The sequence below is a fragment of the Globicephala melas genome, chromosome 2 (genome assembly GCF_963455315.2).
Source record: "Globicephala melas chromosome 2, mGloMel1.2, whole genome shotgun sequence".
In the NCBI taxonomy this organism is placed as follows: Eukaryota; Metazoa; Chordata; class Mammalia; order Artiodactyla; family Delphinidae; genus Globicephala; species Globicephala melas.
In genome coordinates this window covers 133,058,382-133,074,664 of record NC_083315.2, presented here as the reverse complement: position 1 = coordinate 133,074,664, position 16,283 = coordinate 133,058,382, and the positions used below count along the sequence as shown (strand labels likewise).

The following is a 16,283-nucleotide window of genomic DNA, read 5'->3' as shown; positions in this document are numbered from 1 at the left end:
ATACGAAGTGAGTCAGCTATACCTATACTTATATCCCCATATCTCTTCCCTCTTGCGTCTCCCTCCCACCTTCCCTATCCCACCCCTCTAGGTGGTCACAAAGCACTGAGCTGATCTCCCTGTTTAATGCACCTGCTTCCCACTAGCTAGCTATTTTACATTGGATAGTGTATATATGTCAATGCTACTCTCTCACTTCATCCCAGCTTACCCCTTTCCCCTCCCCATGCCCTCAAGTCCATTCTCTCCTTCTGTGTGTTTATTCCTGTCCTGTCCCTAGGTTCGTCAGAACCATTTTTTTTAGATTCCATATATCTGTGTTAGCATACAGTATTTGTTTTTCTTCTTGTTTTACTTCACTCTGTATGACAGACTCTAGGTCCATCCACCCCACTACAAATAACTCAATTTCGTTTCTTTTTATGGCTGAGTAATATTCCATTGTATATATGTGCCACATCTTCTTTATCCATTCATCTGTCGATGGACACTTAGGTTGCAAAGTCTATTTAAGTTATTAAAATTATTCTCGGGGCGGAGGGGAAGAGTAAGACGCGGAGAGCACCTTCCTCCCCACAGATACACAAGAAATACATCTACACATGGAGCAACTCCTACAGAACACCTACTGAATGCTGGCAGAAGACCTCAGACCTCCCAAAAGGCAAGAAACTCCCCATGTACCTGGGTAGGGTAAAAGAAAAAAAGAAAACACAGAGACAAAAGAATAGGGATGGGACCTGTACCAGTGGGAGAGAGCCATGAAGGAGGAAAGGTTTCCACAAACTAGGAAGGCCCTTCGTGGGCAGAGACTAAGGGAGGCAGAGGAGGGAGCTTCAGTGCCGCAGAGGAGAGCACAGCAACAGGGGTGCGGAGGGCAAAACGGGGAGATTCCCGCACAGAGGATCGGTGCTGACTGGCACTCACCAGCCCGAGAGGCTTGTCTGCTCACCCGCCGGGGTGGGCGGGGCTGCAAGCTGAGGCTCAGGCTTCGGTCGGAACGCAGGGAGAGGACTGGGGTTGGCGGAGTGAACACAGCCTGCAGGGGGTTAGTGCGCCACGGCTAGCCAGGAGGGAGTCCAGGAAAAGGTCTGGAGCTGCCGAAGAGGCAAGAGACTTTTTCTTACCTCTGTTTCCTGGTGTGCGAGGACAGGGGTTTAAGAGCGCTGCTTAAAGGAACTCCAGAGATGGGTGCGAGCCGCGGCTAAAAGCGCGGACCCCAGCGATGGGAGGGAGACTCTAAGGCTGCTGCTGCCACCACCAAGAAGTCTGTGTGCGAGCACAGGTCACTATCCACACCCCTCTTCCGGGGAGCCTGTGCAGCCTGCAACAGCAGCCAGGAGTCAGGGCTCTGCCTCTGAGGTGGGACAGCCAAATTCAGGACACTGGTCAACAAGAGACCTCCCAGCTCCACAAAATATCAAATGGCGAAAATCTCCCAGAGACCTCCATCTTAACACCAGCACCCAGCTTCACTCAACGACCAGCAAGCTACAGTGCTGGACAACCTATGCCAAACAACTAGAAAAACAGGAACACAACCCCACCCATTAGCAGAGAGGCACCTAAAATCACAATAAGTCCAGAGACACCCCAAAACACACCACCAGACGTGATCCTGCCCACTAGAGAGACAAGATCCAGCCTCATCCACCAGAACACAGGCACTAGTCCCCTCCACCAGGAAGCCTACACAACCCACTGAACCAACCTTAGCTACTGGGGACAGACATCAAAAACAATGGGAACTACGAACCTGCAGCCTGCAAAAAGGAGACCCCAAACACAGTAAGATAAGCAAAATGAGAAGACAGAGAAACACACAGCAGATGAAGGAGCAAGATAAAAATGCACCATACCTAACAAATGAAGAGGAAATAGGAAATCTACCTGAAAAAGAATTCAGAATAATGATAGTAAAGATGATCCAAAATCTTGGAAATAGAATGGACAAAATTCAAGAAACATTTAACAAGGAACTAGAAGAACTAAAGATGAAACAAACAATGATGAACAAAACAGTAAATGAAATGAAAAATACTCTAGATGGGATCAGTAGCAGAATAACTGAGGCAGAAGAACGGATAAGTGACCTGGAAGATAAAATAGTGGAAATAACTACTGCAGAGCAGAATAAAGAAAACAGAATGAAAAGAACTGAGGACAGTCTCAGAGACCTCTGGGACAACTTTAAATGCACCAACATTCGAATTATAGAGGTTCCAGAAGAAGAAGAGAGAAACAAAGGGACTGAGGAAATATTTGAAGAGATTATAGTTGAAAACTTCCCTAATATGGGAAAGGAAATAGTTAATCAAGTCCAGGAAGCACAGAGAGTCCCATACAGGATAAATCCAAGGAGAAACACGCCAAGACACATATTAATCAAACTGTCAAAAATTAAATACAAAGAAAGCATATTAAAAGCAGCAAGTGAAAAACAACAAGTAACACATAAGGGAATCCCCATAAGGTTAACAGCTGATCTTTCAGCAGAAACTGCAAGCCAGAAGAGAGTGGCAGGACATATTTAAAGTGATGAAGGAGAAAAACCTGCAACCAAGATTACTCTACCCAGCAAGGATCTCATTCAGATTTGATGGAGAAATTAAAACCTTTACAGACAAGCAAAAGCTGAGAGAGTTCAGCACCACCAAACCAGCTATACAACAAATGCTAAAGGAACTTCTCTAGGCAAGAAACACAAGAGATGGAAAAGACCTATAATAAGGAACCCAAAACAATTTAGAATATGGGTATAGGAACATACATATCAATAATTACCTTAACTGTAAATGGACTAAATGCTCCCACCAAAAGACACAGATTGGCGAATGGATACAAAAACAAGACCCATATATATGCTGTCTACAAGAGACCCACTTCAGGCCTAGACACACATACAGACTGAAAGTAAGGGAATGGAAAAAGATATTCCATGCAAATGGAAACCAAAAGAAAGCTGGAGTAGCAATTCTCATATCAGACAAACTAGACTTTAAAATAAAGACTATTAGAAGAGACAAAGAAGGACACTACACAGTGATAAAGGGATCAATCCAAGAAGAAGATATAACAATTGTAAATATTTATGCACCCAACATAGGAGCACCTCAATACATAAGGCAAATACTAACAGCCATAAAAGGGGAAATCAACAGTAACACATTCATAGTAGGGGACTTTAACACCCCACTTTCACCAATGGACAGATCATCCAAAATGAAAATAAATAAGGAAACACAAGCTTTAAATGATACATTAAACAAGATGGACTTAATTGATATTTATAGGACATTCCATCCAAAAACAACAGAATACACATTTTCTCAAGTGCTCATGGAATAGTCTCCAGGACAGATCATATCTTGGGTCACAAATCAAGCCTTGGTAAATTTAAGAAAATTGAAATCGTATCAAGTATCTTTTCCAACCACAACGCCATGAGACTAGCTATCAATTACTGGAAAAGATCTGTAAAAAATACAAATACATGGAGGCTAAACAATACACTACTTAATAACGACGTGATCACTGAAGAAATCAAAGAGGAAATCAAAAATACCTAGAAACAAATGACAATGGAGACACAACGACCCAAAACCAATGGGATGCAGCGATGCAGCAAAAGCAGTTCTAAGGGGGAAGTTGATAGCAATACAATCCTACCTTAAGAAACAGGAAACATCTCAAATACACAACCTAACCTTGCACCTAAAGCAATTAGAGAAAGAAGAACAAAAAAACCCCAAAGTTAGCAGAAGGAAAGAATTCATAAAAATAAGATCAGAAATAAATGAAAAAGAAATGAAGGAAACAATAGCAAAGATCAATAAAACTAAAAGCTGGTTCTTTGAGAAGATAAACAAAATAGATAAACCATTAACTAGACTCATCAAGAAAAAAAGGGAGAAGACTCAAATCAACAGAATTAGAAATGAAAAAGAAGTAACAACTGACACTGCAGAAATAAAAAAGATCATGAGAGATTACTACAAGCAACTCTATGCCAATAAAATGGACAACCTGGAAGAAATGGACAAATTCTTAGAAATGCACAACCTGCCAAGGCTGAGGAAGAAATAGAAAATATGAACAGACCAATCACAAGCACTGAAATTGAAACTGTGATTAAAACTCTTCCAACAAACCAAAGCCCAGGACCAGATGGCTTCACAGGCGAATTCTATCAAACAATTAGAGAAGAGCTAACACCTAGCCTTCTCAAACTCTTCTAAAATATAGCAGAGGGAGGAACACTCCCAAATTCCTTCTATGAGGCCACTATCACCTTGATACCAAAACCAGACAAGGATGTCACAAAGAAACAAAACTACAGGCCAATATCACTGATGAACATAGATGCAAAAATCCTCAACAAAATAGTAACAAACAGAATCCAACAGCACATTAAAAGGATCATACACCATGATCAAGTGGGGTTTATTCCAGGAATGCAACGATTCTTCAATATATGCAAATCAATCATTGTGATACACCATATTAACGAATTGAAGGAGAAAGACCATATGATCATCTCAGTAGATGCAGAGAAAGCTTTTGACAAAATTCAACACCCATTTATGATAAAAACCCTGCAGAAAGTAGGCATAGAGGGAACTTTCCTCAACATAATAAAGGACATATATGAGAAGCCCACAGCTAACGTCATCCTCAATGGTGAAAAACTGAAAGCATATCCACTAAGATCAGGAACAAGACAAGGTTGCCCACTCTCACCACTCTTATTCAACATAGTTTTGGAAGTTTTAGCCACAGCAATCAGAGAAGAAAAGGAAATAAAAGGAATCCAAATCAGAAAAGAAGAAGTAAAGCTGTCACCGTTTGCAGATGACATGATACTATATGTAGAGAATCCTAAAGATGCTACCAGAAAACTACTAGAGCTAATCAATGAATTTGGTAAAGTTGCAGGATACAAAATTAATGCACAGAAATCTCTTGCATTCTTATACACTAATGATGAAACATCTGAAAGTGAAATCAAGAAAACACTCCCATTTACCATTGCAACAAAAAGAATACAATATCTAGGAATAAACATACCTAAGGAGACAAAAGACCTGTATGCAGAAAATTATAAGACACTGATGAAAGAAATTAAAGATGATACAAACAGATGGAGAGATATACCATGTTCTTGGATTGGAAGAATCAACATTGTGAAAATGACTCTACTACCCAAAGCAATCTACAGATTCAATGCAATCCTATCATACTACCACTGGCATTTTTCACAGAACCAGAACAAAAAATTTAACAATTTGTATGGAAACACAAAAGACCCCGAATAGCCAAAGCAATCTTGAGAACGAAAAACAGAGCTGGAGGAATCAGGCTCCCCGACTTCAGACTATACTACAAAGCTACAGTAATGAAGACAGTAGGGTACTGGCACAAAAACAGAAAGATAGATCAATGGAACAGGATAGAAAGCCCAGAGATAAACCCATGCACATACGGTCACCTTATCTTTGATAAAGGAGGCAGGAATGTACAGTGGAGAAAGGACAGCCTCTTCAATAAGTCGTGCTGGGAAAACTGGACAGGTACATGTAAAAGTATGAGATTAGATCACTCCCTAACACCATACACAACAATAAGCTCAAAATGGATTAAAGACCTAAATGTAAGGCCAGAAACTATCAAACTCATAGAGGAAAACACAGGCAGAACACTCTATGACATAAATCACAGCAAGATCCTTTTTGACCCACCTTCTAGAGAAATGGAAATAAAAACAAAAATAAACAAATGGGACCTAATGAAACTTCAAAGCTTTTGCACAGCAAAGGAAACCATAAACAAGCCCAAAAGACAACCCTCAGAATGGGAGAAAATATTTGCAAATGAAACAATGGACAAAGGATTAATTTCCAAAATTTATAAGCAGCTCATGCAGCTCAATAACAAAAAAACAAACAACCCAATCCAAAAATGGGCAGAAGACCTAAATAGTCATTTCTCCAAAAAAGATATACAGACTGCCAACAAACACATGAAAGAATGCTCAATATCATTAATTATTGGAGAAATGCAAATCAGAACTACAATGAGATATCATCTCACACCAGTAAGAATGGCCATCATCAAAAAATCTAGAAACAAGAAATGCTGGAGAGGGTGTGGAGAAAAGGGAACACTCTTGCACTGCTAGTGGGAATGTGAATTGGTTCAGCCACTATGGAGAACAGTATGGAGGTTCCTTAAAAAACTACAAATAGAACTACCATATGACCCAGCAATCCCCCTACTGGGCATATACCCTGAGAAAGCCAAAATTCAAAAAGGGTCATGTACCAAAATGTTCATTGCAGCTCTATTTACAGTAGCCCGGAGATGGAAGCAACCTAAGTGCCCATCATCGGATGAATGGATAAAGAAGATGTGGCACATATATACAATGGAATATTACTCAGCCATCAAAAGAAACGAAATTGAGCTATTTGTAATGAGGTGGATAGACTTAGAGTCTGTCATACAGAGTTAAGTAAGTCAGAAAGAGAAAGATGAATACCGTATGCTAACACATATATATGGAATTTAAGAAAAAAAAATGTCATGAAGAGCCTAGGGGTAAGACAGGAATAAAGACACAGACCTACTGGAGTACGGACTTGAGGATATGGGGAGGGGGAAGGGTGAGCTGTGACAAAGCGAGAGAGAGGCATGGACATATATACACTAACAAACGTAAGGTAGATAGCTAGTGGGAAGAAGCTGCATAGCACAGGGATATCAGCTCGGTGCTTTGTGACCTCCTGGAGGGGTGGGATAGGGAGCATGGGAGGGAGGGAGATGCAAGAGGGAAGAGATATGGGAACATATGTATATGTATAACTGATTCACTTTGTTATAGAGCAGAAACTAACATACCATTGTAAAGCAATTATACCCCAATAAAGATGTTTTAAAAAAAATTATTCTCCATTGAAGAAAGGGTTAAAAACCCAACCGCTTTAGGGCATTTGGGATAAGTAGTAATATTTATAGAAAAAATACAAACATGCCAAGTCAACGTACTATACGAACTATTTCAAGTAAAAAGCTGTAACTGTGACTTTGGTGAATCATATAGGGAATTATATATTAATTTCTTACTATTAACTCAAGGGGAAAAAAAAAAAGCTAACTTAATTATCTTTTAGTCCCAGAAAGTGTAGTAAATAATTCTCTAATTCAAAATTTTTACTAATTAGTCTTAGACTGCTCAGGAGTTTTCCAAATTAGTAAAGTTTTACACTAAAAATAAGTTTATTCTTCTTAAAGTGAATTTAAGCAGAAACCTGTGGTGAAGTATTAATAAGATTGTGCTCTTAAGGTAGTTAGGAGCAAAAGGTAATTTTCTTCCACTATTGGAAAAGCTTAATCATGAAAGGGAAGAAGGCTATTTCCCTCTTACTTGTGGAGGCTCAGAAAATTCTTGTTCTCCTGGGTCAATGGTACACAGCCCTAAGACCTGTACAAAGATTTTGAATTTCAGGGGAGGAAAATGATAGCTTTCGAGTTAGGTGTCTGTAGTTTCATGCCTTATTTGCATGAAGTCCACTCACCAGCTTTCCCCTTTGCTGCGCAGACCTGGTCTCTCGCAAGGTGTACACGTCTCCACAGACAGAGATCTCGCGCCAGACCCCAGGCTGGGACTCCTCAGTGAAGCCCCCTCTCGGATGCATCACCAGGACACCATTGGTCGTGAGCCCATCCATGTGGCCATCGGGGTTTTTCCACTTTGCTGCCTTTTCCTGGAAAGCATACCACAGAAAAGGTTATGTTCAACACAAAAAGATTCTAGAATCTCTTTAAACTATTGGGTGAGGGCAGAGGGGAGGAAAGTGAGGAATTTTCATTTTCTACTTAAAGCTAATAATCAGAAGGATAAAAAATGCAGTTAGTCCGACAAAATGAAAGAAGTGCAAAAACAGATGAATGATTTATCGCTGGAGACATATTTACCTTGGGCACTTAAACAAAACCTGATGCCTGAACCTCTCCCTCACAGGTTCTTGTTCAAACCACCCCCCGCCCCCAGGTGATTCCAGGAATACAGTATGTATTCTTCGATTCTATTTGTGCAGTGCTTTCATCCTGTTATCTAAAAATGCTTTGTATGAACTCATTATCAGGGAAGTACTAGAAGAAAGAGAAAAAGGTTTTTATTAAACAAACAAAATTTCAAAATATATTAAGCCAACAAGTTGTGGCCACTCCGTTCTGTTTTCATACGAATCAGTGTTGTATCATCAAGGGTGGAAGGCACAAGCGGCTGGATGTAACGGCAGGACAGATGCTCGTGGACGCCTGGCCACAGAGCCAGATATTGCTCACATGACTTGGGTAAATCTGATGAGGATAAATAAGCCAGTTATGACTGGTTTAGGGGTGGGCATGTGACTGAGTTCTGGCCAGTGAGGCCTGAGTGAGTCCTTCTGGGAAGCTTCCTGGAAAGGTTTCTTGGTTCTTTAAAAGAGACGAGGAAGAAACAGTGCCTTTGCTGCCTTTCTTCAGCGGGAAGCTGTCATGCTGTGGGGGCTGGTGGAAGTGCAGGAGCCATCCCACCGCCGCCAGGACCTCGCCTGAGGAAGCTGATGTGCCCAGAGGCAGAGGGCAAGATGGAATGAACCTGGCTCCCCGGATGTCACAGAACACTGCACCAACCAAGCCTGCAGCTGGCCTTCCTGGGCGCTTCTTGCAACGTGATACATTTTTATTACTATTTAGGCCATTTTAAAGTGAGGTTTTTCTCCCCCCACGCCCCCCGCAAAAACATCCTGATTCAAAAAGGGGACTATATTAAAACTGGATATTCACTAAAACTGTGGGGTTTTATTTACATGGACATTCTATGAAGGGAGATATTTTTAGTCTGTTTTGTTCTTTGTGATATCACATCTGTTACACCCAATATGGAACAAAGCAAACACTACGTAACAATTTTTTGAATGAATAAAGGAATAACATTTTCTTTTGCACCCCGATTATCTAGATCTGACCATTTTCCTTCTGAAATACATTATGTATGTTAATACACATACTTTACAAAAGTTAATTACTGTACATATTATAGTTAATATAGCAAATATAACAAATAACAAGTAACGACAATTATGTTCAGATTTTTAATGATAGCTTTTCAAGCTGGCTGTATGAAAACTACAATCTCACCAGAAGCATTGTGCAAGGCAAATTTTTTGGCCACAATTAAATGTTATATATGATGATAATGGGTGTTTTTCTAGAAACAACATACTGATTAATAGTACTTACGCCAAGAAATATGTTTTTGGAAGAGTCGAATCCGGCTGCGAATATGCGTGCTGTGTACGGTTCGTTCCTGTCACAGACTACCCTGCAGGCAAACCTGGATATGGTGCTCTGTGTAATCTGCGCTTCGTCGTTGTTCTGACTGCCAGAAATTGTGTCTGTAACGACGAAGTCAATAGGGCTTTCTGTTGATCTGCCCACCTAAATAAATCAAATTATACTCAGGATCTACTTGCAAAATAGGATGTCACCACATTCATCACATGAAATGAGTGTTCAGGATCCTTTAACATTCATCATCTCTACTATGAAGGTCGGAATTTAATGAAAAAATCTTCAGTCTGCTCCTTTTCTTGTTTAAGGGAGATGTTATGGTAACCAACCATAAGATTTTAAATGTTAAGAATAACCCAATTTTCTATTCTAGAGGAAAATAGATCTCAATCCAAACAGGTTTCTGATCAGGTAGAAACATTACTTATTACTTTCATAGAAAATCATTTTTTTTTTCTTGTATTTCCAGGTGGGAAAACCCCCAAGATTTTAAAGGAAGCCAGCCAACATAAGCCCTATTTCCGCCACTCTTGCCCAGCTCCAGGGACTGGTTTTCCACACTAAGTGAATCCACCAGTGACTCATGGCACAGAGGGAGAACAAGCCCTACCTCAGACATGAGACCCCAATGCCTATTTCTGTCACTCAGCGTAAATGAGAGTGATGTAAAGGGCTATACAGGTCAGCTCAAAGTCTGAGATGCAGTCATATGAAAGATTTAAAAAGCTGATCCTAACATTTCAATTTTGGATTTAAAAAAAAACTGTCCTGGGAAAGTCTAAAAAGTGGCCAATAATATTTTATTGGCTTACTTTCCTTGGTAAGATTTAAATGCTGCCAGAAAGAATATATTTCATTAGCATGATCTTAGAGTTCTAACAAAGCTTTTCATATTCACTAAATCCAAATAAGACAGGTACTGCTGTGTCCTGTGAACTGGGAAGTATTTGTTTACAGGTAAGGAAATCCTCACAACAAAACATTAAACCGTCTATGTAATGATGTTCTATGAATCTCTAAGTAGGAAACAGTGATAAATGTTATATATGCCAAAGATACGTCTTAAACTAGAATAATTTATATGTAAACAAATCATTTCTTGTTAAATATGATATTAATGTTCTCTCCTAACAAGTGACTTTGATTCTGAAATTGTCAATGGAAGGAACAGACAGAACCCCCAGTGTGTACGTATAAGGCCTCCAAAGTCAATTTCCCAGGTATCTTTATCCTGATCTCAAAATTCTATCTAAAACATAAGCAGTGTAGTACTCTTTTTTGTCCAAATGAATAAAGGTGAAATAAATATAACAAAATGTATATATCTTGCATCATTTAGGTCTGTTTGCTTTGGAACAATATTAAATTTATTTTGTAAATCTCACATACACATTTTCATGCACGGACTATCTCTGTTAAACCAACAGACAACAGACATCTATTTCTTTTGTTTTTTACAACGCTTAATTTCTTGTCCTATTGAAATGTGCCTGGAATAAACTAAACCATGGGGTTCACTGAAACTTATCACCTTGAATAGATGCCTATTGCCTGAACATACAGGTTTAGAAAACATGTAACTTGTTAAAAAATGCAACATAAAACTTGAATTAGAGAGATTGTAAAATCATATCATACGATTTATCTTTCTAAAGTTGCAGAACCTTCCCTCTGCTAGATTCATTCAAAAGCTGGATGTGTAACTCAGAAGCTCTACTGATTCAGACTGCTGAATGTTTTTAAACCTTTTTTTAAAGCTACTCTCTTTTTCAAGTATATAGTACAGTATTATTAACTGCAATCGCCATGCTGTATATTACATCGGAGAACTTACTCATCTTACAGCCAGAAGTTTGTACTGTTCGACCAATATCTCCCCAATTCCATGTGCCCCCCTACCCGCTCCAGCCCCTGGTAACTACTCTCTGTTTTTATGATTTTGATTTTTGTTTTTTAGATTCTACATGGGAGTGATATTACACATCTGTCTTTTTCTGTTTATTTCACTTTAGGTTTTTTTTTTTTAATTAGAAAAGTAAGATACTCTGCAAAATATTTCACAAATATAGGAAAGTATACAGGAGACTACTCCAAACTCAGGAACAAATCTGTCCTGAACCTCGATTCCAATGAAGACTTAGGAGTAAAATGTGAGAAGTTCTAAAATTGCCTGGTCACCACACAAAACCCAGAGCTCTCACAAAGACACAGGCTATGATCTAATTTCTGTCACCTCCGTGGAAGAGGGCGAAGACTTTTCAAACTCTGTTCAAAGCTCAAAGCTAAAACCATGCTCCAGCAGAATGTCACACAACCACTCCTTGTCTATAGAGATTACTCTCTTCAAGAAAGGCCATTCTGATATCATCCCAATGTATTAAATTAATGTCTTGATGAATCAACTGAAATTGCCTGTAAAACATGACATTTTATTCCAACTGGAACATACTGCTAAGATCAATTATTTCAAGACATGATACTTAACCTGACTGGTCATTTAATATTTGTTTATCAAGTCACTTCCACTTAAATCTAACCTGTAGAGTGTTAGCATATTTCTATACTTTAGGACACAAACCTCATGTTGCTTTTGCCAAGAAAAAAAAAATCTAAGCCACTTTCCTAATGAAACCTCACCCAATGTGGAAGACTTGGAGCCTGTCCTTTCTTTTGACTATTGGATCAACTCTACGTTATTTTAAGGGTAGTCATGTGGACCAGCCATGATGTATCTGCATTTCATCTGATGTTCACATAGTAGCCATGGGGAGAATTTTACTCCCTGCTGCTGACGGATATGCATATATACAGCATCATTTGGCACTTCCAGTTGCGTACATATATGAGAAAAGTCTGGGTTTACCTGGTTGTCAGTCAAAGTCAGCACAGGTAAAATGGTGTGAAAGCACCCAAAAGGTCCTCCTTCACCTTTCCTGGACCAGTCCTACCCTCGTCCCTGCATCTGTAACCTTATTTTCTCACTTCCCTCCTATGACAAGGATGAGTTGTTGCTGCTCCTATCCATGACCAATCTCTCCACGCGTGCTTGGCATCCCACTCTTCTCCCCTTTCCAAGGATTTTACTCCTGAAATGATCAATTTCTCTCTATTACTGGATCACACTGTCAGCTATCAAACACTTTTTTGGTTAGTTTTTAAAATTTCAACTTGTCACTTAATAGCTTTTAAAAATATAACAAAAATGAGTATTAGAAGAATGATCATCTGCATGGATGTTTCAGGAATGCCAAACTGCTATTACAAGGTTCCAAACGCGTTCCTTCTCGATTTCCTTACTTGTCTCCTCCTGCACCGTTAACAGACATTTCACTGCTTGGCTGGGCAGTTTGAATAGCACCGTTCTAGACTCATCTCTCATCTTTGAAAATGTTTTCCTTTGCTTGAGAGCACCTCTCGAACTATAGCCCCATTTCTCGGATTCATTTAATGGCAATACTTTCGGAAAAACCTGCCACCAGTTACCACCCCCTGCTTCCTTACTCATCCCCGTGACCCATTCTGAAGCCACTCCAACTCTCAGCACGGCTCTACTGAAACCCCGCTTGCTGAGGTTTCCAGGGCTTACATGTCCTGGTATATCTGTACCTGGTATTAAGTTAATGAAACCTTTCCAGGCTAGTTGGCCAACAGCCCCTTTCCCTTCCCCTTCTGTTCTCTCCCCCACATAACCTCACCAAATCCCATTTTAGCCCCAAAGCCCTGATCTCTCCCTGAGCTTCAGATTAGCAGACCCAATCTCCACGTGGATCTCTAATAAGCATCTCACATGTAACATGTTTCAAATGTTACACTGGATCCTCTTCAACCCCTAGGTTCCCTATGTCAGTGACTGGCACCCAATTTGCTCAAGCTAAAAAATCAATACCCAAGAATCACCCTGGATTTTTCCTCCACACCCACATTTAACCTCGTGTAAATTCTATCAACTCTTCCTCCAAAATGCATCTTCAGTCCCTGCACGTTTCCCCACCTTAGTTCTAGCTGCCCTCAGCTCTTACTTGGATTGCTCTGCCTTAGACTCCAAACTGGTGTCCCTGTTTTCACACTTGCCTCCTACATTTTTCTCTAGACAGTAGTTGGAGATATCGTAACAAAATATAAGTTGGATTTTCTCTCTCCCTTGCTTAAATTCCTCCAACAAACTCCTAGAATAAAACCCAAAGTCTTTAGTTGGCCTAAAGGCCCCTTACTCTCCCGGCTTCTGCCTACCTCTCCGAGTTCATCTCATGTTACCTCCATCTTCCTTCGCTCTGCTCCCGCCTTGGGGCCCTGGCACTGCTGGCTTATCTGTGGTCTCTTTGCCTCGTCTAGAATATATGCTCCATGAGAGGGGAGCTGTCTACCTCCAGTGACTAGATGAGCATCTGACACAGTAGGTGCTCAAGAAATGAAACTGATGAATGGAGGATTATGACAGTGAGCTTGAACCCTGTGAGCCTGTGAGACACAAAAACACACGAGTACAATGTTTTAGGAAATAATTATTAAAATATTCTTTAACATTTTTCTCAACTAATAGATGCTAATGAAATGTTACCATCTAGAACTACTATAAACTAACTAAAAAAAAAACAAAAAACCAAACCATAAAAACCAAACATAAGGCATTGCAGCACTTAGGTCTGAAGCATATGAAACTGAGAAACCAGAGGGGGAAATGACCGCTAACTCTGGTTTCAGGACCTGCTTAGTTTCCTTAACGCCCCAAGATCAGAATCGTCTTTGCCTTTGATTCCTTTTCTAAACTATATTCTTCTTTACATTTTACTTTCTCAATACCTATGCTCTTTTCTCTTTCCTTTATTTACCCCTATTCTAGAAAATAATTACTAAGATCTTATTCTGGCTATATTAACTCAGATTTTGTTAATCTTAACCCATCTCCTAAATTTAGATCTAGGTTTGACCTTCTCAGGCACTAGTACTTCCGAGTTCTGAGCCTATTATCTGATTCCACTGTGGGAAATGCAGCACAAGGCCCTGTTTTTGGTTCATTCTGATGTTCTGCTTTTAAATGCTCAATTAACCTACAAATCGTTTTAATGGGTAATGGCTAAAATGAACAGCCCTCAACACCAAGGTCCATACTTGAGAAATATGAATGCTGCAGTGCTGTTGCTCAGTGATTTTTGTCAGTGGTAGGTTTTAGACATGTAAACTTGTTAAAAGGAGGAAAAAATTAAAACAAGCTTGATTTTTCAGGGCCTTCTAAGAGTTGCTTAATTCTACTCTGCTTAGAGTGATCTGACATTAATCCTCCAATATGTCCAGTTAGCCTGCAAAAGGAATCAGATTATTTTAGTAAAAATAACAAATGGGTTATGTTTTCTTCATACGTCTATAAATTCCTTTTGAATGATCGTGCCTTATTTAAAGTTACTGAGTAGGTACTATGTATAGAATGGAGAACTCAGGAGACCTAAACCTTTAGTTCTGCCACTAATGCCATCTTTGCCCTTAGGTTAAGTTACCTTTTCTTTCAAAGACACAGATTTCTCAGTTATAAAATTAAGAGGTCAGTATAGTAAAAACTGGTATATTTCTCAGTGTGGTCCATGAACCTCTGAGGGTCCTTGAGGCCTTTTTAAGGGGCCAGGTCCATGAAGCCATGGTTTCATAATATGAACCATAATATGATGGTTTCATAATAAATATGAAGATGCTGACATTTGCTCTGATGGTGATAAAACAATGATGTGCCTTAGCAGGAATCAAAGCAGCGGCACCGAACTATACTGATGGTCACCGTGTTCCTCACCGCCCTGCATTTGCAGTTAAAGAAAATGCTGAATTCATAGGGGGTAAGGGTGGGGGAGGGATATGCGTGCTTTGATGAAGCAGTAAAAAATTATTAATTTTATTAAATCTTGAGTCTTTTAATATTCTGTGTGATGAAATGGGAGGTATGCATAAAGCATTTAGAAGTTCAAATCAGTATGGAGCTTCCTCAAAAAAAAATAATTAAAAATAAAACTACCATGTGACCCAGCAAACCTACTTCAGGGTATTTATCCAAAAGAACTGAAATCAACATCTCGGAGCAGTATCTGCTGCCCATGTTCACTGCAGCATTATTCACAATAGCCAAGATATGGAAGCAACCGAGGTGTCTATTAATGGGTGAGTGGAGAAAGAGAAAGCGGCATATACATACAATGGAATACTCTTCAGCCTTAAAAAGAAGGAAATCTTGTCACATGCGATAATATGGATGAATTTAGAGGACATTATGCTAGGTGAAATAAGCCAATCACAGAAGGCCGAATCCAACTACATGAGGTATCTAAAACAGTCAAACTCACAGAAACAGAGTGTAGAATGGTGGTTGCCAGGGGCTGCGGGGACAGGGAAATGGGAGATGTTGTTCAATAGGCATAAAGTTTCAGTTACACAAGATGTTCGGGTAAGTTCTAGAGATGTGTTGTACAACAGTTAAAATAGTTAAATACTGTATCATGCACTTAAAAATTTGTCAAGAGGATAGATCTCATGTTAAGTGTTCTTACCACAATAAGTGGGGAAAAAAAAGAACTAACATGAAGCTGAAAAGATCCAGCTAAATCTTTAATTCATTCTGCATTAGGTGAGAAGAAAGAGAGCGAACAATTTGAGTAGAATGTGACTGCACAATAGTGAAGAACACACCATTTCTGTCACAACATGTCACTGAAGAATAGCAATGAAACAAACTTGCAACCACAGTAACTTGTTGATTTTAAGTGGTAAAAAAATGTCCTACCAACAACTGTAAAATTTTCTGGATTTATGTTTTTAGTACTGAGAATCTTCTACCCATGTAACACATTAGTAAAAAATCTTATATATTCAAGATGTATAACTTTGGAAAGTATTAAAGAAAGAAATTATTACAGAGTTCCATAAAAATATCAACAAGGAAGCGTATGCAGATGTTTATCTAGGGAGAG

General features: G+C 39.4%; 1 protein-coding gene across 2 annotated transcripts in view; it reads right to left on the bottom strand.

The window, feature by feature from the left end:
• Positions 1 to 16,283, bottom strand: part of PELI2 (pellino E3 ubiquitin protein ligase family member 2) — a 201,966-nt gene that overhangs the window by 13,849 nt on the left and 171,834 nt on the right. For both annotated transcript variants that reach the window (XM_060294844.2, XM_060294845.1), the window contains 2 exons: positions 9,286 to 9,483; positions 7,575 to 7,763 (listed from right to left, as the gene is read on the bottom strand). In XM_060294844.2, coding sequence (XP_060150827.1) covers positions 7,575 to 7,763; positions 9,286 to 9,483 — 387 coding nt within the window. The remainder of the gene's footprint in view (positions 1 to 7,574; positions 7,764 to 9,285; positions 9,484 to 16,283) is intronic.